The 23,513-nt window shown below is 32.1% G+C and overlaps 3 protein-coding genes across 6 annotated transcripts in view; 1 reads left to right on the forward strand and 2 right to left on the reverse strand.

The window, feature by feature from the left end:
- Positions 1 to 192: 192 nt before the first annotated feature.
- LOC115244171 (sodium/potassium-transporting ATPase subunit beta-1-interacting protein) lies at positions 193 to 13,188 on the reverse strand. 3 transcript variants are annotated; one of them, XM_029821609.1, is made up of 7 exons: positions 12,783 to 13,188; positions 11,587 to 11,724; positions 11,314 to 11,394; positions 11,008 to 11,199; positions 10,831 to 10,891; positions 8,092 to 8,712; positions 193 to 3,558 (listed from the first exon to the last, which is right to left on the reverse strand). In XM_029821609.1, exons 1-7 carry the CDS (start codon positions 12,834 to 12,836, stop codon positions 2,732 to 2,734), a joined length of 1,974 nt encoding a protein of 657 aa, XP_029677469.1. In that variant the 5' UTR covers positions 12,837 to 13,188; the 3' UTR covers positions 193 to 2,731. The 3 variants fall into 3 exon arrangements, with proteins under 3 accessions (XP_029677469.1, XP_029677466.1, XP_029677468.1); XM_029821606.1 differs by lacking the exons at positions 193 to 3,558; positions 8,092 to 8,712 and adding exons at positions 4,610 to 4,748; positions 9,288 to 9,321; XM_029821608.1 differs by lacking the exon at positions 193 to 3,558 and adding an exon at positions 9,288 to 9,321 and having other exon boundaries at positions 8,674 to 8,712.
- A 1,256-nt stretch (positions 13,189 to 14,444) lies between these two features.
- On the forward strand, positions 14,445 to 16,356 carry LOC115244189. 2 transcript variants are annotated; one of them, XM_029821642.1, is made up of 4 exons: positions 14,445 to 14,507; positions 14,767 to 15,012; positions 15,337 to 15,470; positions 15,738 to 16,356. In XM_029821642.1, exons 3-4 carry the CDS (start codon positions 15,405 to 15,407, stop codon positions 16,065 to 16,067), a joined length of 396 nt encoding a protein of 131 aa, XP_029677502.1. In that variant the 5' UTR covers positions 14,445 to 14,507; positions 14,767 to 15,012; positions 15,337 to 15,404; the 3' UTR covers positions 16,068 to 16,356. The 2 variants fall into 2 exon arrangements, with proteins under 2 accessions (XP_029677502.1, XP_029677501.1); XM_029821641.1 differs by lacking the exons at positions 14,445 to 14,507; positions 14,767 to 15,012 and having other exon boundaries at positions 15,160 to 15,470.
- Positions 16,357 to 16,547: 191 nt separating this feature from the next.
- Positions 16,548 to 23,513, reverse strand: part of LOC115244188 (estradiol 17-beta-dehydrogenase 11-like) — a 9,325-nt gene continuing 2,359 nt past the window's right edge. Inside the window, exons 2-7 of the mRNA XM_029821640.1 lie at positions 18,706 to 18,900; positions 18,055 to 18,414; positions 17,802 to 17,919; positions 17,607 to 17,691; positions 17,389 to 17,499; positions 16,548 to 16,824 (exon numbers count right to left, since the gene is read on the reverse strand). Of these exons, the coding sequence (XP_029677500.1) occupies positions 16,752 to 16,824; positions 17,389 to 17,499; positions 17,607 to 17,691; positions 17,802 to 17,919; positions 18,055 to 18,414; positions 18,706 to 18,894 (936 nt within the window). The 5' untranslated portion in view covers positions 18,895 to 18,900 and the 3' untranslated portion in view covers positions 16,548 to 16,751. The remainder of the gene's footprint in view (positions 16,825 to 17,388; positions 17,500 to 17,606; positions 17,692 to 17,801; positions 17,920 to 18,054; positions 18,415 to 18,705; positions 18,901 to 23,513) is intronic.

Here is a 23,513-nt window from a genome sequence, read left to right on the forward strand (position 1 = left end):
TATGACGCTATATGTTACGAAAATAAAAAAGAATAATATTAAAATTTAATATAAAATTTAAAAAAATAAATATAATATATCTTTACACATATATACGCATGTATGTGTGCGTGTAATATCTGGAAACCGAAATTAGATATATATAAAAGATAAATTATATGTATGTGGGTTATTAGAATCGATAAATAATAATGAACACTTATCGTTTATTGTCTTACAATCGTTACACAATAATACATTGTAGAATAAATCTAAACTTCGAAAAATGTAATCATTATATTGAATAATCCTCCATTTCGGTGTAATTGAACAATTATTATTAACAAATTATAGTCATAAATTCCTGTCATTTAAAACTGTAAGATACGTAATGTGTATTGCAATATGTGAAGTCATTTTAATAAAAAATGACCGAGTGGACCGATATAATTCGCTTTGCAATTGAAAAAATAGCTGTTCTGTAAAACTATTCTACTACGAAATTGTATATGTAATATTATATATGTATAATTCGAGATTAAAAAATATTATATACAACTAGAAAACTATCCAAGATTCTTATAAGTAATCAGAGAACAAAGTAACTCATCTCATTACGTTTTATTCGATTCTTCATCGAACAAATTTCAGAATTAATACTAGATTGTACAATAATCAGAACAGATGTGTGAGGCAGTTTTAAAGTTGAGACATGTCTCTTACGTGTATATCGATATTTAACACTTTGGTTTCCATCACCGCCTTACTCGAAATTCACGACGTGCTTATAAACACGAGTCCTTCTCTCTTTCATAGCGTAAAATATATAAACAATAAAAAAAGATTTTAATTGATATATGTGTAAAAAACACACATATATATTTTTTATATACACAATTTATTTTTTCCATTAATTAAATTGTAAATCGCTTAAATAGTTTTTGTTTTTGGCACTTATATATTTTATAACATCGAGCATAAAAAAAATTAGTTAAAACTTTATTTAAAAAATGTCTCTTGATGCGAAAAATTAAAAATTAATTAAAATTTTAAAAATAAATATATCGCAATGGCATTCAAAAAGAATTAATTCAGGCATGTCGCAATACCAATTTTCTTGCGATGTACATAAACCGTCGTAAAATTTCGCAGTTTTAAACTTCTTATTGAAAAATATTAGCCAGACATTATTGCACGCGGCATAATATTATATATGATTATTGCCATTATTCTGTAAGTTATTATTTGTCACTAATGCGCACAAGTGTATTGCATCAATTTTTATTTGCTAATATATGTATATAGATAAATTGCGAGATATGTAGCAAATGGAAGACTGTAGTTTTTAATTATATACGCTTTAATATACGCTCAATAACATAATTGTCCGAATACAAATACACAATTGTATATGTGCAAGTTGTATAGAAATTATAAAAAGTCAAGATTCGAAAATATCGTAACTTTTAAAAAGGCCGGTATCTTCTAATTGCCATAAAGTCGAAAATAGCATAAACCGCTAATGATAAAAAGAATAATAAATGAAGTTGATTGTCTTGTTTGTACAGTGTTGTCGAAAATACATTTTGATGAGGGATTATAAAACTATATTTACAGAGTATGCGATGCTTCTTTTGATTTTATATGATAAAATAAGAGAAACCTTAATTCTATAATATAAATAGGATGAGAATGGAAAGTTTCTATAAAAGCTACCGACAACGAGAAAAACGATGAAAGATGCGTAAAAATTCTAACGCTAATAGAACTATGTGCGATCTGTATTTGAGATCTTCAGATCTTAAGTACACTAATGTCACATACGTCAATCAGGTAAATTTATTCTGAGAAAGAATAATCTTCTTTATGATCGTATAAACCGTATACTTTAAAAATGGTATAAATGTTCAATTCATATTGCAGAATTTCTGTACATTGAATTAATTTAACAACTCCCTTCAAGAATTACTTTACGCCGATTTTTAAAATAGTCTCATCATGTCATCGATTGCATGAATTTATGATGGATATAATCAAAAACTAAATCGACAGATTATGTAGTGACGTAAGCAGATATTTGTTAAAATAATATTGCGAAATGATTTGAATGAGAGAGACGAAAGAGAAACAGAAAGAGAGAAAAAGAGAGAGCGCTAATTGTGGCTCTTTAAGTCTTAAGTAAAGTTACGTCTCTTGTAGACGTGTTATTTTTTTTTGCAGTATAATACGATGCAACGTTAGTAGAGATCTATCACATCGATCTGCATCAAGTAAAGCTCTGAAATAGGCAAAATCGCGATGCTTGCCCGTTTTATTTATTATTAATTATTTATTTAGAGATACCGCCCACAATCTCATGGGTATAACTGCGATACAATTATCGAAATAATATAGTTAATACAAATGTTGAAATTATTACAACTTGAAAATATCAACGGGAAAAGAGTTATAATTAATGCACATTATAAAATTGCAGCTTCTTCAAATTCTTCTTATATTCGTAATATTTTCTTTTTGCTGGATCGAACGCGTCGCGTGCGCGACTAGCACTATCAAAAATAGTACCTTTTTCATTAAGATGTCCCTGTGAGGCGACATTATCACTCATTTTTTATCTCTAACGATCTATTATCATTCGCTGATTAAATATAATTGATTAAATAGCAAAAGGTTCTATAAGGCCTGTTCAATCTATTGTTTCGTCTCCAATACGAGACATACAGCTGACATCGCTCATGACATGACTATGTCATCAGATTACCGTATCCTGATAAGCAGGTGGTCCACTGAGGACAAACTGTCGCTGACTCTGCCTGACGATGTCGGTGCGGTTCGGCACTTGCGGCGTCGCCCTGACACCGTGGTAGTTACTGTAGCTGGACCTGGCACTCGCTGGCCGATTGCTGTAGAGCTCCTCCAGGTCCTCGCCATTCAAACTCTGCGTGCTGGTCTGTTGAAACGTGGGATTGCTCTGGCCCTGCCACTGCATCGCACTGAGCTCGCCGGCAGCCGCCTGCCAATTGTCAGTAAGATTGCGCGTGGAGCTGGTGGTCGCGTGCTGCTGGTCCCAATCGCCGGGCGGGCTCTGGCCAGGCGGAAAACCAGACGATGCATTCGAGTAGTTGTTGGAGGACTCCAGATTCGACGGTGGCGGCGGCCACAGGGCCGGTGACGATACTGCCATGTTCACCGCCTCCGGCTGCCAATTTCGATCGACGGTGTTACGTTCGCGGTCCCAACCGCCGATCGTGATCCGGTCATAGTTGACCCCCTGTGACAGCGTGCTCACGTTCTGATTCGTCAGGGTGCCGATGCAGCCCGGACCCGTGTTGGCGTACAGGTTCTCCTGATGATCCATGATGCGGTTCACCGGGTTCTTGCGACGCGATTGACGTACGGAGCTGCGACGCGTGCTCGAACGTCGCGTGCCATCCCGGGAGATTACGGAACGTCGCTTCACCCGGCGCGGCGTCATCGGCTTCGGTGACACGCTGCTGTCATCCTGGACCGGCGGCTCCGGCTGCGAGTACTCGATGCTGTACAGCGGCCGCGGCTGCTTCTTCTTCCGCTTAGTTCGTACTGTCGGAGAAACAGAGAGAAAGAAAGAAAGATGGTCAGAGAGATTCTGCGATGCTCGATGGCTGTTTCTCCGTTCATTCGCAATCATGACTGCTAATCAAATGATAAGGATGTTAAGTATAATGAAAGCAAAATCAGTTACGCGATATGTAATTTTTAATAAATGCTGTTAAGACTAAAATGAGATTATTATTATGAGATTATTTAATTTAAAAACTTGCCTTTTAGGTATCACAAAATATTCATTTAATAGTATTAGATGTGTGAATCTCTTGTGTTCCTTTTTATCTTAAAATATTTTTAAATTAATAACTTTTAGTATGAATATCGTGAATGTATTTGTATCCTAAAAAAATACTTTTTTATATCCGTAATCTTTTAGACTGAAATATATTAAATAATAATCTGTAATATAAACATAAGTTTTTCTTGCAAAAAATAGTATCTGTATTGTGAAATATGTCGCCGATTTCCAAAAGATACTAAACGCTCAATTAAAACTACAGATTTAATGTCTAAGAAATGTAGAGAAAAAGATTCCCCAAAAACCGAAATAGTAGGAAATTGTTAAAACAGGAAAAGAAAAGAGTGAAGGGTTAATAAATAAAAAAGCAAGCAAATAGTAGCATTGCATATTTATTGTTCCCAATTAACTGCACCAAAGTAAATAATTTGTGATACAGTAGTTAAATACAAAATTAATAATAACGGTCTTAAAAAAAAAAAAACGATAAATATGCTTTACAAACTCGAGATGCTCAATAGAGACTATACTTGATGCAAAATATAAATCTGAAGTGACAAAGAACCTTGTTCTATTTTTCTTTACTCCATTAAAAAAAAAGAAAGAAGTCCTTTACCTAAAGTGCCACCGTAGAGAAAAATAATCATATTTCATATTTAATAAATAAATTTTTTTCTCTATCATCTCTAATATTTCCAGGCGTACAGGTTCTCCTGATGATCCATGATGCGGTTCACCGGGTTCTTGCGACGCGATTGACGTACGGAGCTGCGACGCGTGCTCGAACGTCGCGTGCCATCCCGGGAGATTACGGAACGTCGCTTCACCCGGCGCGGCGTCATCGGCTTCGGTGACACGCTGCTGTCATCCTGGACCGGCGGCTCCGGCTGCGAGTACTCGATGCTGTACAGCGGCCGCGGCTGCTTCTTCTTCCGCTTAGTTCGTACTGTCGGAGAAACAGAGAGAAAGAAAGAAAGATGGTCAGAGAGATTCTGCGATGCTCGATGGCTGTTTCTCCGTTCATTCGCAATCATGACTGCTAATCAAATGATAAGGATGTTAAGTATAATGAAAGCAAAATCAGTTACGCGATATGTAATTTTTAATAAATGCTGTTAAGACTAAAATGAGATTATTATTATGAGATTATTTAATTTAAAAACTTGCCTTTTAGGTATCACAAAATATTCATTTAATAGTATTAGATGTGTGAATCTCTTGTGTTCCTTTTTATCTTAAAATATTTTTAAATTAATAACTTTTAGTATGAATATCGTGAATGTATTTGTATCCTAAAAAAATACTTTTTTATATCCGTAATCTTTTAGACTGAAATATATTAAATAATAATCTGTAATATAAACATAAGTTTTTCTTGCAAAGAATAGTATCTGTATTGTGAAATATGTCGCCGATTTCCAAAAGATACTAAACGCTCAATTAAAACTACAGATTTAATGTCTAAGAAATGTAGAGAAAAAGATTCCCCAAAAACCGAAATAGTAGGAAATTGTTAAAACAGGAAAAGAAAAGAGTGAAGGGTTAATAAATAAAAAAGCAAGCAAATAGTAGCATTGCATATTTATTGTTCCCAATTAACTGCACCAAAGTAAATAATTTGTGATACAGTAGTTAAATACAAAATTAATAATAACGGTCTTAAAAAAAAAAAAACGATAAATATGCTTTACAAACTCGAGATGCTCAATAGAGACTATACTTGATGCAAAATATAAATCTGAAGTGACAAAGAACCTTGTTCTATTTTTCTTTACTCCATTAAAAAAAAAGAAAGAAGTCCTTTACCTAAACCACTTGCCACCGTAGAGGAAAATAATCATATTTCATATTTAATAAATAAATTTTTTTCTCTATCATCTCTAATATTTTCATATAAGTATTATGTAAAAATAAATATGTACATCATTATACACGTTCAACATACTTTTTATCTCTATTATTATGCTCTATAAATAAGATATTGTGTATTATATATGCATAACTATCTCTCTCTCAAAAATAAGAATCGTATTATATATATAATGTGGGTCCACACATTATTTTAAAAAATATCAAACTCATAAATATAATTACTATCTCTTTTTCTAATGCGTATAAAATTTAAGCAATTGTGCAAGCTATATCTATATTTCTCTCTTAGAGAGCAGTCTTTTCTGTATAATCAGCATAATAATTAATTACATGCTAATTACTTTCTGATTTACGCCAAGAACTAATGTAATTTAGTAAATACATATTTTTCGTGATGTCACTTCAGATTTTGTATAAAATTATTATATAACATAACGCAAAAAATCAGTCACTTATATGAGAAACATCAAAGTGGATAGAAATTGTTCTAAACGTGATTGCCAAAAGAGATATCTGAAATTGTACATTTTTCTTATTCTTAAAAGAAATTCCGTCTCAGAAATATTCCCATATATAGTGAATAATTTACCTACATGACTTAATCTATACATTTAGATACATTGCGATTCGTTCTACAAAGACGACTACGAAGACTTTAAGAAATCGAAAATACTTGACACTCTGCTAAATTGAAAATACAAAAAGGCCACAACTACCATGCACTACTAACAAAGAGAAATCAATACGATTCACCGATTTTTTTCATCTTTTACGAGAATGGGACAATCGCAGCTAACTATGCAGTTAACTGTGTAACTAAAATCAAAACGCAACTTTTTGACATATATTTCAATATTTATTAAAAATCACATATGATCTTTTTGCAAAGTATGAATTTATTGTAATTAGAAATTTATTATATGTTATTATGAAAAAAATACAGATTTATATAAAATTTGCAAAAGAATTATTTTTTTAATAATTTAGATTTTAGATATATTTAAAATAAATAAATAACGATAAAGTTATACACAGTTGAAAACTGTTTATGATTATATATATACACATTATTTTAATTGTTTTAAACTTGCGAAAAGTGAAAAGAATCGACAAATCACATATTATACTCTCATTTAAATTCGTTTAACTATTCTACAATAAAAACTGTTCATAGCACCGGGTCAAACTCAAAACTGAACTCTAAAATAAGCTAATTAAAAGCAGTCTAATCGTTTCATAGAGTATCAGCTTGAAGTCCTTATCCATGTGTATATCTGGCATACAATAAAGTTCTATAGAAATGGATTATTTTTGACACACATAGAAGAAATCCAGAAAGAATATTACTGCAAAACAATGTAGTTTCCATCAATTTCAAGATTTTTTGTACAAATTTAAAAACTAGTATTAGATAAAGCTATAGGTATAGAACTTCACAATTAAGTAAAATATTCTAATCATGTCGTGTTTTACCACAAATACGTTGCGTACAATGAAATGTCTCGATGCATACAAATTTCGATGTATCTCTAATCAATTTTCCTACATTATAGGGCGATAAATATACCGTGTGATCTTAAACAACTTCTATATATATCACAGTACATACATCAAGGCGTATTCGTTAATCTGTGATTGGAGAGCAATACGTGTAAACCATTTACAAAATAAATAATTCACAGTTATCATTCATATACTCTTTTCTATAACTTTTTTGTACAAAAAAGCGACGTCTTTTAGCCTCTCCCAAACATCATTAATCTTACTACTATCATAAAATGGTGGCCATGATCAAATTAGTCCAACGTTAATTTTATCGTATGTGTCATCACAGCATTGATACCTTAATTATTCGTATATGCATATTATTAGAAAGTGTAAAAGGATTAAATGATAAATTTGTGTATGTGTAAAAGATGTGTATGAATTATCCTATGTATATAAATAAGCAATATTTACGAATTAGTAGATAAGTCACACTGCACTGATTGTTCGTATGAACGAGCAAATGCTACTGAACACACACAGTTCGACATCAGTCAGTTATTTCGATGCAAGATACGAAGAACACTGTTAATGAGTTACACAATGATATGCAAGAAGTACTCATTTTTTTCTAGACCGACGAAAATCGCCGAAGGGCAGGGAATCTATACTACTAAGGCTAACTATACTAATTGTTCCATCTATTTGGCAAGTCTAGGAATTATAATGTTACACGTACCGCACGTGGATGTCGTATACGCGGCATAGAAGTTCATTAAACTAATTTTCTTAACTCTTCTCGCTATAAGAGAGCAGAAGACCGGTAGGGGACTTTCGTAGGCAATTTTATCTGCCGATCGTGTTCGAAAAGAAGTGTCAAAAAAAAAGTGTGAAAAAAAAACGCGTAAAAGGTCTCATCTTTCAAAAGTTACTCGCGTACAGAGACAGGGGTCGGCTATCTCGTTTCGACGACCTGTCATGTTCGCTCGATGCTTGATGCTGATCAACGGCCAATCTCGGATCGGAGTAAAACGATCTCAGGGGCTTATCGCGCACGTGATCGATGAAGACTCGTCGTGGTTTGGCGGGGTTCCTGGCTTGCTTTGCCGCGATCGAACGAGACTTGATACGCGCGACCGGACTGTACTTGGCCAAGTGCGGATAGTACAGCTTGTTTTTCTGATATCTCAGTTTAGCGGCGCTGTCCAGCGAATCGTACTCGTCGTATACGGGCGACACGGGCCGCTGCAAGTGATCCAATGGGTTCGAGTAATCGACCGAATAATCTAGGTTCTGAAAATCGCGACTGGACGAGCGACTGCTGTTACTACGGACCGTGTCGTTCCTAAGATTGACAATGTTATTTTTCTGTTTCGGAAAGCTCGTCTCGCGATAGGCAGATTGATGAGAGCTAGTTGTGCCGGTCGGGTAATTATTTTCAACGGAATTTTTGTGGGGATATGCGGGTGGTGGAAGAGCCGAGTAGCTAACGTACATAGGATGCAACGGCGTGTGGCCCGCCAACCCAAAGTCATCACCTCCAACAAAGTCAACTGAAATATCATCCAAGAATATCCATCGCATTAGACGAGATCGACTGATTACAGACGGGAGAATAAATAATACGTTAATGAATCGGTCGAAGAAGCGGATACACGGCGTGTATAACGTCAAAAATATTATTACGTTATGTCCGATCTTCTCCTATAACATTTTACGAAGAAGAAATATCGCATCTTGAAGTTCATAGATGTAATATTTGGTCCTATTACATGGCATAGTCTGCTTAATATATTTTGCCTTGAATTATATTTATAAATATCTTTGCTGCAGAGAAATATCATACTACATTAAGACATAATACCATTCCTAGATATGAAAACATAATACCGTTCATGCTAAGATAAAGAAATGCTATTTGAGCAATATATAGTAACAATAATATCAATAATATAATAGATACAAATCACAAATTGCAAGATGCAAAAAGTTTTATAACTCTACATGTTAAAACATAATAGTACACTCTGTAGCTTCATGATCGTACTATGATAAATTATTTATTCGTGCCAAAAGATAGACAAATATATGTTGCGTGCAATTAATGAACATGATTAAGCGGACTTACCAAAATGGAGGATCAAATCCACCAATGAAATCAACTGTAACCGATAACCCTCGTTTCAAGCAATAATAAATAATCGCGTGTACTTACACATATTAATGATCAAGATAATTTTATATTACTAATTAAAATTAAGAAGATGTGCTCCTACTATATGTACTATTGTGCAATTAGAAATATATCCGCTCTCTGTATATTCATATACTCAACAATATATAATATACATTAACAAAAGTACGCATAAAGTAAATAAATTAATAAAAATCTAACCTAATACATATAATAATAATAATAATAATAATAGCTTTTGCTTTTTAAAATGCATTTAACTTGTAAAAAAAAACAATTAGAAAAGAAAATAGATAATATCATTTATATCCTTTATAATTTTCCATTACTAAAATATTTAAATTTGCAATAATCGTAAATTATACAAAATAAATATCACAACTATCAATATCACACAACTTGTCATTTTTGACTTTTCTAAAAATGGGATAAGATAGTCAATGTCTACATCTTTCCTGTTTCTAAATATTCTGTTCATATATGATAACCACATCCTCCTCTCAATTGCTTACCATAAACCACAAGCAAATCACTAAATTTTATAAAAGAAATATTATATATGTATTCTTTAAAATGTAAAAGTGAAAATGCACTTGTCCTCATTAAACTTTTAAATGTAAATCTTTTAGATATCTAAATCTTTAGATATGCCTGATTGCATTCTGATATAATTAGAAACAGAAACCATTAACTGTGTGTGTCTTTAAATTAACTTAATATATAATTGCTAAATATATACTTACAGCTATCATCTTCTTCAAGGAACACTTTACTGAGACAGATTCCGCCGACAATCGCCATAAACTTACTATAAACTTTAATAAATTAATTTTCTATTTATTAAATTTATTTCATAAATATAGAAAATCATATATGCTTTCATTAATTATTTAATTGTTTAAAAAACTGGATTATTCCTAATACTCCAGCAGAAATTTGAGAAAAGAGATGATTTACTATTCTTGATAGCTTTTGCTTTTTAAAATGCATTTAACTTGTAAAAAAAGACAATTAGAAAAGAAAATAGATAATATCATTTATATCCTTTATAATTTTCCATTACTAAAATATTTAAATTTGCAATAATCGTAAATTATACAAAATAAATATCACAACTATCAATATCACACAACTTGTCATTTTTGACTTTTCTAAAAATGGGATAAGATAGTCAATGTCTACATCTTTCCTGTTTCTAAATATTCTGTTCATATATGATAACCACATCCTCCTCTCAATTGCTTACCATAAACCACAAGCAAATCACTAAATTTTATAAAAGAAATATTATATATGTATTCTTTAAAATGTAAAAGTGAAAATGCACTTGTCCTCATTAAACTTTTAAATGTAAATCTTTTAGATATCTAAATCTTTAGATATGCCTGATTGCATTCTGATATAATTAGAAACAGAAACCATTAACTGTGTGTGTCTTTAAATTAACTTAATATATAATTGCTAAATATATACTTACAGCTATCATCTTCTTCAAGGAACACTTTACTGAGACAGATTCCGCCGACAATCGCCATAAACTGAAACATGTAAAATGCCTAAATTTTGGAAAAAGATAATATTATACATAATCTATACAATTACTATGACATTGTTACATAGCATTGCATTATATGATGATTAATTCTCCACTTACACCTAAAATACATTGCGTTGCAGCGTGTAAAATTTCTATCACTTCATAGTCCAGCACGCAGTCCGTTACATTAGTGGGACGTGCAGGTCTAAAGTGCTCTGGCTCCGTAACATCGTAAACAGCTTTGCAACCTGGCCCATTCACATGCCACCAAGAAAAACTACCAGTACCCAGGTTGAGGATATCACTATCCTGAAAGATTACATCCACAATATTTATATAACAATTCATAATATTGCATAAATATCTATGATAACATTCAAATGCAATATATTGAGATGTTATATAATTACATTCTCTACTTACTTTGTCCAGTATGCCTACGCTGAGGTAGAAGCATATTATAAATACGTTCCATCCTAGCCATAATATATTCCATATAGAATACTGAAACACAGAATTAAAATAGTTAAGGAAATTATGTATATATATGTATGCTTATAATTTACACAAATATCTCTTTACTTGTTTTTTTACATATGAAGTTTTATGTAAAGAAATATAATTTGTTTTCTTCTTTTCCGTAATATTTGCCAGAATCAATTACACATACTAAAAATAATTAAATATTATGCATACCGATATGATATATTTAGGTCTATATTGAAAGGCCCCAAAGAATCCTAGAATTACGAAGATTATATTGAAGAAGTTGACCAGTATCGGGGCCCACATAAACCCCAGAAAGTCGAAAACTTGACGTTCTATAGTGGTAATCTATAAGTAAAAATATAAAGTGATAGATTAACTACATAATATATGTATATTAATAAACATCCAACATGTAATAAATGTATATATAATACAAAGTAATATAATCAACCAACTGCCAACATCTCAATTTCTGCTGATTCTTTTGTGCGCGTTCTTAATTTACTTCAATTGCCTTATGTTCTAAATACTCAGTTAATTATTCTGAGTCATAGTACTTGTGATAGCACTACATAACCATGTACATACATCATAAACTGTCTCAAGCTTACACCATAAATTTCTTCATATATATATGTGAAAAAGGTCACTTTAATTCATTATTGTATAGTCAATAAAATTTTAAAAATATTTCTATACAAATTCTATACAATCATAAAAATAAACCATAGATGTTTATTAATAATTAAGAAACATGGAATAAATATAATGCATTAATTAATATTCGAAAAATAAAATATATATGTACACTACATGAAATTGCAGATATACAATACACACAAATACATACAAATATATTTATTACTTTCTTTATATTTTTATTTATTTATAAAATACATTAACATTAAATCTCTTACTAAAAACTTTAATAAATTAATTTTCTATTACTATAAACTTTAATATCGTTGCATGTAAAAATAAAAAACAATTAATGTAAGTACTTCGATATCACACAGTGCTATTCATCGAGTAATATAATAAAATCATGTACGAAACTTTCTTTTATATAAAAACGTTCCGAGATAAACCGCACGACCCGGGTCGATAAAACCATGCGATTATTCACAAATTTGAATCGGCGATAAGAAAAACGTGTAGTAACGGCACTCTCCAATTTTTTCAATAGACGCTCATCGTAACACAATGTGATTAACGAGGGTATTGTATCGCAATCGCTGAATTCGCAAGAAAAAGAGATGACATACTCAACGTGTATGTGTCATTGCATACTACATCTACATATACGTATATATATATCATATATATATATGCAGATTAGCCAGGAATACATTGCAGCCGAACCGAGCTGGCATTTCCGCGTATCCGGATTAACGTGCACTCACCAGTTGTAGGCTGCATATCGTCAATAGAAAGTGTCTTCTGCTGCAAATTCCCATATCATTTGGCCGCGCTCCGCTCAATGAGCGATCTCACGAACGAGACGATCACGATGATAACGAGGAGGACGACGACGACGATGAGGATACTCGCGCGAACCGCATCACCACCTTAACATTTTCCGATGCGTCGTCGCCATCTTTCGCTCTGCTCCGTGTGTCGCTCACGCGGACACACTTGTTCCTCTTCCTCCACCCTACCACGCGGATCACCGTCTGTCTGTCTGCTCTGCAAGCTGCAACAACTGGCACTGGCTGCTAGCTGTTAGTGGCATGCATGCACCGTGCATTCACCGTGGCCAGGCAACCGCAATGCACACACACGTTTCTCGTCACGGTCGGCGAACGACTGCCACCACCACGGCACTTGTGAACCAATCTCCCCCCCCCCCCCCCCCCCCCCCCTCACCCCCCCCCCCGCCACTTTGCTTTACAATGTAGCATGTACTTTGTAAGTTTGGGTCCCCTATTCGCTATATTTACCAAAGTTGCTGCTAACGGTTAATTTTCTGAAAATTTATTGATTTATGTCTGTATTATAAAATAAAATAATTATATTGTGTCTTATAAGACAATATAATGAAAGCAAATAATAAAGACAAAGTTATACATTTTTAATATATACTACCTTGTTTTTTTAATTATTTTCAGAAAATTAACAGTTAGCAGGAAATTTTATTATAATTTTATTATAATTAACATTAAAAATGGCTAATCACCCCCTTCTTTCAGACGCCGGTCGCACGGAGTACTATACTACACACTATACACAGCTGTACTACAGCTGTGAGGAGTCACGTGACGCGGGACCTGTCACTTCGCGGAGCGTGCTGTCACCCCGCGCGTTTCATTAAAAATAATGTTATATATATTAAAAAAAGAAAAAAGGTATAGGATTATAAATTTGTAAGCATATAGGGTACTGAAATATTTTCTCGCCATCGAAAAGAAATGCTCTTTTATGTATAAAAATTATTTCTGTTTTATTAGAAGATAAATACCGCAATATGAAACGATGATACGAATATCTTTGCTGCAGTTTCTTGTGATTGAAACATTCTTACGAGGAATTTTATCAATGACTTTAGATGTCGGGATGGGTATCTCTAAAGAAAGTATCATTTATTTAAAAGAAAAATTAGATAAATAGAACATTGTTTTAAAAAGAGAGGACAAAGAATAATACTTTTTAGTTAGCAATAAATTAGTTTATATATATATATATCAATTTTATTGTAATACATTTCATTTCTTTCTTCTTTTTTTCTCCAAAGCTTGATTACACATATTATTTTGTTTTAGGTATAAAAAAAGTACAGAAAAATATATAATTAAAGAAACAGATATTCGATATCATATCTGATATAATATTCGATATTATAATCATATCACAAATCGCTACATTCATGCTATAAATGTCCAAATAAAAACATGTGTATGCACATAGTATTTAATCTCTTTCTATAATTTATTACAAAAATATCTATTTAAATTTTATTTTTACTAATAATATAGAAATTGCTATACGCATTGCAAGAATGGTTGATAACGGCTGTGACGTCTTTTGATCTTCGAAGATAACTTAAGTTTCCAGCGTCAAGACTGTCTATAAACTGCTACAAATTCTTTGTCTGCCGTGCTTTTACTTATGCACATGTATCTTCGAAGACGGTAAAAATTTACTTAAAAAAATATTATTTGTTATTACTAAATAATAAAAGAATTGCAAGAATTAATATATAAAAGATGAAACGATTTATGTTATAAATACTAAAAAACACACTTCTAATAATCTTAATATGCATTGAAAAGAGATGGATTTTATTGCATTTTATTTTTATCAAGCTAAGTAACGGATTAAATATTATGACACATTTATTTAATTAAAGATAAGATAAAAAGGAAAGGTTATACAATACGTAATTTTTAGAAGATTGCGATCATCGCCGTGCATTACTAGAGAATGAAAAGAAACACAATCTCAAAGAAACGGAACATTTATTGGATCGAGGAGACTCCAAAATCGTCAACAGCTTTTCGAAAACTCGGACAAGCAAAAACGATTCTGCATGGCAAACCTACTGGGTTTCCAGCACACAAAATTTTTCAACGCGTATTAATCAAGTAAATTGCAGAAAAAAGCGTAGAAGCAGACGTTCTCAGATTTATAGAAAAGGTGACTTATAAAAAAAAAAACGTTATGAGTGCTTAATTTTAATTTAGCACATTAAATTAATTTACATTAATTTAACTAACAAAATATTTTTTATTAAAACTCACATTTATTTTATTTTTTTTATTTTAAATTCTTTTTTGTTTAATTTTTTTTATTGTTTTATTTATTCTAGTTTTTATTTTCCCTAAATGTCAAATGTGGCTATGTTTGATTCTGTTTCATTTATATCATAAAATATATTCACAATGGAAAACATCATCGCAGAGGCATTTCTCGCGTTAAAAATATGTGGTCAGCATAATGCATACATCGGTTTTATCGCAGGTACGGCTCTATTAAGGTGTAACGAGGGCACGTTCCGCGTGCGTAAGATATACGGAGATGGCAATTGCATGTTTAGGGCAATCAGTTACATTTTGTGGCGGAACGAGGAAGAGCACCAATCGCTCCGAGCTATGGTTAGTCCATGATTAACATAAATATTATCTGATCATGTAAATTATGGATTTGGTATGCGTATAAATATCATGAAAGACAATGATTCGTCGCATCACGAAATCAAAAATAGAATCGCTTCGCGACGAGATACGCAGTTTAATGATCGAATAAATGTCATATATATCATTATTCTTTAAGCGTCATCTGTTAAGAGTTGACAGTTCAACTTATGCGGTAATTGATATACGACGATGCGTGATAAGGAAGGTATAAATCTTGTTTGACAGGTTGTGCGACACATTAGGGACAATTGGCGTGAGTATGGCCCGTTCGTGATAGCCGAGTGGAACATTTCGGATCGTCAAGAATATTATGATTACATGAATCCAGTGGGTACGTTCGCCAGTGAACTGGAATGTACGGTGGCCACAAAGCTTCACCGCATGAATCTCTCGATCTATCGAGAACTCACTGGCGGATACGAGCTTGAGCTGGTCTTCCACAATCGTGTCAATGTCAACTACGAGACCGCGAGACTCTTATTCACCGGATGCTCCGAAAATGGTCATTACGATGTGCTGTTACCCAATTCGATATCGAGCTTTTATATAAGTTAATATGCGAATTAGCAAAAATATAGATTTTTGTTTTTCAATAGAAGAGATCCAATAGACAACAAATTTATATTAAAATTATTTTACCAGTGTTCTCTTCGACACACAACTTTTGTTATATTTTGTATTTTGTAATATTTTATATAATTTATGGAAAATATATAAGAAAAGCATGATATTTTGAATTTATTGGGGTTATTGATATTTATATTTGTGAACGTAAGATTGTACAATTTAATGTTTCAATTTTGTTATCTCTTTATTAAATATAATATAAAGAAAAAATATATATATATAAGGAAATGAGATCCATACATATGAATGATACAATATATATAAAATAATGTTTGTTGTGTATATAAAAAAAACGAAAAACGTCTTATTTTCATTAACAAAAAAATAACGTTTTTATATAAAAATTACAAAATTCTTTATTGCGTCATACTAATTTTTAATGCTATTATTTGAATTTATTATAAAAAAATAATTAATTGAAATATATCGGAATAAATTTATTGTGATTTACACAAGTCGTGAGAAATACTACTTGTTGCACGTCTTCCAAACGACTATTAAAATTTTTCGCTATCCATCTCGAGCGAATTCGCTGACAGAAAACACAAATTCCCACACTCATGTCGGTGGTCGGCACTGGAATGCTTCACGCTCCATGAGCAAGTACGGAATTTAAAAGGAATAATCGCATCCCTGCGTGTGAAACCATTGTGTGACCGTCATTATTGCGCTATGGATCATGCAACTGGAATACAAGATCGCATAAAGTTAATTAAAAATTATGTGGAATATTGAAAATTATACTTATTCAACCTAACAATTGTAATGTAGATTACGATTGTTAGACTGATTAAGAATAATCTTCAATTTATAAATTTATTACATGATTCACACACATACAATAGAGTACATAAATGTCGGTACATTAGTAAAGCAAAAACATGAAAATATAAATAAAATATGCAATTCTCTATTTTAAATAAACCAGGAAATAGCATTGAATTTGAATACGCGCTATGTTTCTTAATTACTAACTCTGATTACGGAACTATTGAACAAATTTTGTAAATTTTGCTTTTATATATAAATAATATTAAATAACATTTATAATTACATAACAAAAATCCTCTATTATCTTTTTACTCCGTATTTTTGATTATGTAAATTTTCTTAAAAAGTATTATTAATTTCTCGAAGTTTATAATTGTGCGTGCGATATCAGATATATTTAGTCTGTAACATATAATACAATATTGATAGATTCAGTCAGTTATTCTATCAATCAAATTTTAGTTAGATCTTCATTTACCTTATTTTATACAGCATCTTTGAATACCAACTGATACTAATAACGTTTTGGTCCCTGCTGACCGCCTGTACGACTTCCTCAGCCACTTGTTGCTCTTTTTGTCTTGTATAACTACAATATAATAAGTTAACATTAATAAGTTAAAATTCATCATTGAGAAAAAACAGCAAAATTTTTTTCCCAATTTTTTCCCCAATTTTTTTTGCGAGAAAGCTTACCCGCGTCCAGCTACCGGTGAAATTGCCAGGAAGGTGAGATGACTACTGTGATCGCTCAATTGCTGACCTAAGCTTTCCATCAGGCCTACATAATAAATATCTCATATATAAATAAATCACGCGCTAATGATCGACGCAACGTTTATTGTTTACCATACGCGATTTAACGAGCTGCTATTATGACAGGCTACTCACTGGCGATCGCTATTTTCGAGCCAAAGTATGCATCCTGAGTGGATGCAACCGGTGTAACTCCGACAACGTACGCTCTATTATTGCGTCGTAGCATCAAGGGCAAAAACGTCAGCATCATCTGCAATGATAAAAAAAAGCATAGAAGAAACTGATTTTATTATCTAATAAATTATCAAAATTGATGTTAGAAAAAGAGGGAGTTTGCTTCAAAAATATCTTTAAAAAAAATAAACACATATCGGCCAATATTTACCCAATAGTGGCTCATGAGAGTCGTGCTAGCCATGGCGAAAATATCTTGATTAGATTGGCCAACACAGGTCACCAGGACGTCGATGCCGCCAACCTCGTTCTCGATCTTCTTGGCGATCTCGCGAATGGCATTACGGTTCAGTAGATCGCACTCATACGCCATCATTATAGGTTTTTCATTTTTGAATTCGTGTTTTCTATGATTTGGCCCGATTCCCTCTATCTTGCAATACCGCGATTTCAATCTGGCGATTACCTCTTCAACGTATCTGAGATTGTTATCCACACAGATCACGGAACATCCACTCTTTGCGAATGCCTCAGTGAGGGATTCGCCGAGCGTCGACGAGGCACCGGCGACCTGTTGCAGGAAACACTTGTCTTAAATACTGCCACGTATTTTCGAGGCTATTTAATTTTAAATCGAACAATATTTGATTAAATCATAAATATACGATTTTAAAATAAATATTCATTTATTTATATGCCTGGAGTTAATTCTAATTTTCTAATTTTAATTGAAAAGAAATTGCATTTATTATATTTTGTATTATATATATTATAGATGTTATATATTAAATTAATTAGAAATATTTGAAATATTAAGTGCGATTCAAAATGTATGATATATGTAGGTAAGAAGTGTGCGTACTAAGACTACATCGCCGGTCAGATCCCTTGGTGGCTTTGGCAGCAGTGATTTTACGGCATTGAGAATACTTAAAAACCCAGAAATTACAGCGCCAATTAAAAATTCGATGCTGAGATAAAGCCAGATATTGGTCGAAGAGCCTGTTCTCGAATTTGCGGTTATTGTTTCGTCCCTAATTGATAGCATCATCCAACTCTACATAAAATAATAAAATTTTATTTTATTATAATGCTTAATAAACTAGTTTAATAAAAAGAGAGAGAAAGAGAGAAAGAGAGAGAGAGAGAGGCAAAATCATGTTTAAATTTAAATATAAAATTAATTTGTTAATCGCTGAAACATGTGTAACATGATCATTATTACTTGCATCAATAATTGCGACGAAATTATAATTTGCTCTATAGCAATACATAATTATGTCGTAAATTAACTGTGTGATTTTGTCTCTCAATATAATTATTAATTAGCGCATTTTCCAATTTTTCTTCGTTACTGCAAAAATATCGAATTCGTAAAAGATTTTTATAAAAGAAAATCATTTTCTCCTAATTATTAGAAAATATGATAAATTATATACTTGCACCCTGTGTCGAAATCGAATGGCTTATCCTGAGAAAGTATCAATACGATATGAGCAAGTAATTATGTAATATGTAAACTCCTGTGTGTGCCTGCCACACGACGTGTAATAAGGAATACATTGCTTTAGAAATAAGTAAGCATTCGATAAAAAAGATTTACGATCATCGTATCGAGGTGTGAAAACAAACTAATCGAACAGATATTGGTTATGTGAGAAATCGTTGCATGAATATGTTTTAAGTAGCTAGAAAGATGATTTAAATTGATGATTTAAATTGATCATTGATTAAATATCTCCTCATATTGTCTAATTTTGATGTATTGCAAGGAGTTTATTGCAGTTAATCGTTCAGCATTGCAAAATATACTAAATCTCGATTAGCTTATTAGATATATATCAGGTGATTGCATAAGTTCGTGCCCGATTTAAATATAAACTTCAATAGATTATATTTTAGAGATAACACTTTTATTAATCAATTATATAGTCTCCATTCTTTTCTACAATGGTTTTCCAACGATCTACAAGCTTGTCGATTCCATTTTTGAAGAAAGAACTTCGTTTTTCTTGAAAAAAGTTTGTAAGGTGGTTTTCGACAGCTTCCTCAGAATTGAGATTCTTGCCATTTAAACTATTCTGCAAAGACCGGAACAGATAAAAATCTGAAGGCGCAATATCTGGAGAATATGGCGGGTGCTGCAAAATTTCCCATTGCAACTCCTGCAGTTTTCACAGCGTCTGTTGAGCGACGTGTGGCCTAGCATTGTCGTGGTGGAAGATGACGCCTTTTCGATTGGCCAAAATCGGACGTTTTTCTCGAATAGCTGCAGCGAGTCTAGTTAGTTGCTCACAGTACTTGTCCGCCGTGATTGTTTCGCCGCGTCGGAGCAGCTCAAAGTAAATAATTCCCTTGCGATCCCACCAAACACACAGCAACACCTTCATCGGATGCAAGCCAGCCTTTGCTACGGGTTCTGCTCCTTCAGCTGCTGTTTTCCATGTCCTCTTTCGCTGTACGTTTTTGTAGAGAATCCACTTTTCATCGCCTGTTACCATTCGATCTAAAAAAGGCTCTTTTTTGTTACACTCGAGAAGAGAAAGAGCCACAGTCATACGGTTTAGCTTATTCCTTTCAGTCAGGAGATGCGGCACCCATGTATCAAGCTTGGAAACGTATCCAAGCTTTTTTAAATGACGAAAAGCGGTTGAATTATCGATGTTCAGCCTCTCAGCAATATCCTCAGTTGTAATCCTTGGGTTTCTTTCCACTAAGGCATGCACAATGTCATCATCAATGCCAGAAGGCCGTCCAGAGCGGGGTTGATCCTCCATGTTGAAATCACCATTTCGAAATCTGCCAAACCACTTTTTGACTGTTCGGAGAGCAGGAGCGCGGTCCAAATAAACGGTTTGAATATTTTTTTGTGCAATCCCAACACTCACGCCTTTCCGAAATTCATATAACATTACATGCCGCAAATGCACCTTTTCGTTCTCCATTTTTAATGATTTCTCTTATGCACAAATGGACTTATCTGAACAATGTCTGACGCTAAATTGACATAAGACAACGTCATCTATTCGGTGTAAGCAACAATTACCACACGAAAACAATAGAACTCCGCCATGCAGTAACTTAATGCCATCTATGAAAATCGGGCACGAACTTATGCAATCATCCAATACTTCACAGCAGAATATATCTCTCATTAATGTGATATTTTTTAAGACATTTTTACGATAAATGTTAATCTGCTTATCTTCTTTTTCAACGCATCCTGTGAAAGTTTAAAGATATTAATGAAAATTATCTTTTTTTGGACGATTGCTAACAATTTACATGAAAAAGTTGTTAAAATAGCTTATTACACAAATGTATACACATATATAAATCATATATTTAATGCATATATTATTTGCATTTATATGCATGTATACGTAGTTTTATATATGTACAATTATTATTATATTATATTCATATTAAAATTTATATAATTATTTTACAGTAGAATAAAGTTATTCGTCTTGAATTTAATTCGCAATCATTATCAGCGTTTCGAGAAAATTATGTAGCCAATCGGGCAAATTTTTAAATTAATTTATGTTAATATCCAATAGCCGTTTCCACTTCTGAGCTACTATTGATATAATTGACACGATGAATCAGAATTAGCTTTAAAATGCAACAAAATAAAAAAAGAATTGGCTCTCTGGTAATTATTACATAACGCGCTTTAAACTAGATCTACTATTTGATTGCTACTACTTGATACTTACTCATGAAAACGTAATATTAATGTTTTTGCTGCATAAAGGAAGAAATAAAATTACAAATGCACATGTTAAAAAAACAGAACGAAATGCAATGTTACATGTATTTAGGAAATATTGAATGTACTCAAGTTCCAAACACATACATATACTGTATCTAGATAAATTATTAGAACTTATTGCATATTTTAGCCATGATTTAATAAATTAACTTTGAATTAAAAAAAAACATTTGCATCTCTTTTTAAATATATATCTTAATAATCTTAATTATTAATCTTAATCTTAATTATTAAACGTAATCTTAATTATAATATAAATATAAAAATAAATAATTTAAATAAAATGAATTTAATAAACTACAAATTAGTTCACAAATTCTATCTTGAAAATCATTTATGATTAAGTTGAAGTTTAATTACAGTTACGTAATATATATTATTTTATAAATCTATACTGCATTTTTATAACCAAAATATTTATAATGTAGAAAAGAATTTTAATCAATGATTGGATTTAATATGCAAATATTTCTGTTTTGATAAATTAAACAGTCTACTAAAGAATCGCTAGCAATGTGCATACGTATGAGTTCAAAGTGTTGCAACACTTTGCGGTTTAACAAATCGTAAACCGTCTTGCTCTTTTTTCTGTTTAAATAACATAAAACGCGATTGGTTGGGTTAAATCTTGACATAATCTTGACATCACCTAGGAGAACAAATAATAACATTGCTTTCGAAACAACTAGCAATCACCATAGCTTTGTGGTTGATTAACACAAAATAGAATATTATACGACCTATTACCTAATTAGATTTGCGAATTTTACTAAGTTTTTTAGTGGTAATTTATGTTAAATTATTCATAGAAGGTTACAGCTTATCAGGCTAGTTAGGTTTACGAATTTTAGAAGGTCTCTTAGCAGCAATTTATATTGAATTAATTTTAATGTTTGTGTTATATTAATTTCATGTGTGAGCTCGTCGCAAATGATCCGTCCGTTAATGATCACTTTCATTATATCGATTAATTCGATCGATTCGTTTTAATTGTCAACATAGACAAATATAACCGAACTCGTTTGAGAAAACACGGTTCAGTGCATTCAAATTCCGATATCAATGTTACATTACAGTGCATAAATTAATCGAAATAAACTTATAATCTTATTTTTGCTAAAAAGGTGGCTTTGTCATTGAGAAATATATATCTGCAATGTATATGCATTATACATATACTGCATAATTATATTGCATGGATATTTAATTTTTACTTTTTAGTCGTATATTACTAATACTATAAAAATACTTCACGGTGCAATCGAAGCCTAACTTGCAATATGCTAAACGCTTCAATGACAGAATCATTAGTCTATGACGGAAATATTAAAAGATATAAAGCGAATATAATCAAAATATTGAAAACGTGAGTTTGCTAGTTTATATTCTTAAAATACTCGTTTAGGTCATTGTCTTGTACTACACCTGTCTATAGCAAATTAAAAAAGATATTGAATACAACCAGTCAACGACTGGAATATTGTGTAAGATACGAATGCAAAAATGTAAGCGAACATAATACAATAGCAATGCACAAGCAAATGCTAAATGTAAATAAAATGAAATAGAATATTTGTAGACCAAACGTTATTTTTCCCTGTTACATAACAAGTACGTTCCTTGGATCCATTGCTTTCCATCGAAATGGTAAAAAGTAGTTGGGTTCATCGGACTCGCACTTGCCGCAATCAAATCTCTATTAGGAGATCTGATGATTGCCATGCATGAGGCAAATTAGAAACTACTGTTTGAAGCATAAATAAAATCCGCTCTAAAATTACATTTTGCGGAAAATGATTTACATTAACAGGAAATGATGCGCGATAACTAATTTAAGTATAATTAACTGTCTTGTTCAACGTAACAGTAATAAAAATACGATTAAAGGAAAG

The sequence above is a fragment of the Formica exsecta genome, unplaced genomic scaffold, assembly GCF_003651465.1.
Source record: "Formica exsecta isolate Colony F162 unplaced genomic scaffold, ASM365146v1 scaffold80, whole genome shotgun sequence".
NCBI lineage: Eukaryota > Metazoa > Arthropoda > Insecta > Hymenoptera > Formicidae > Formica > Formica exsecta.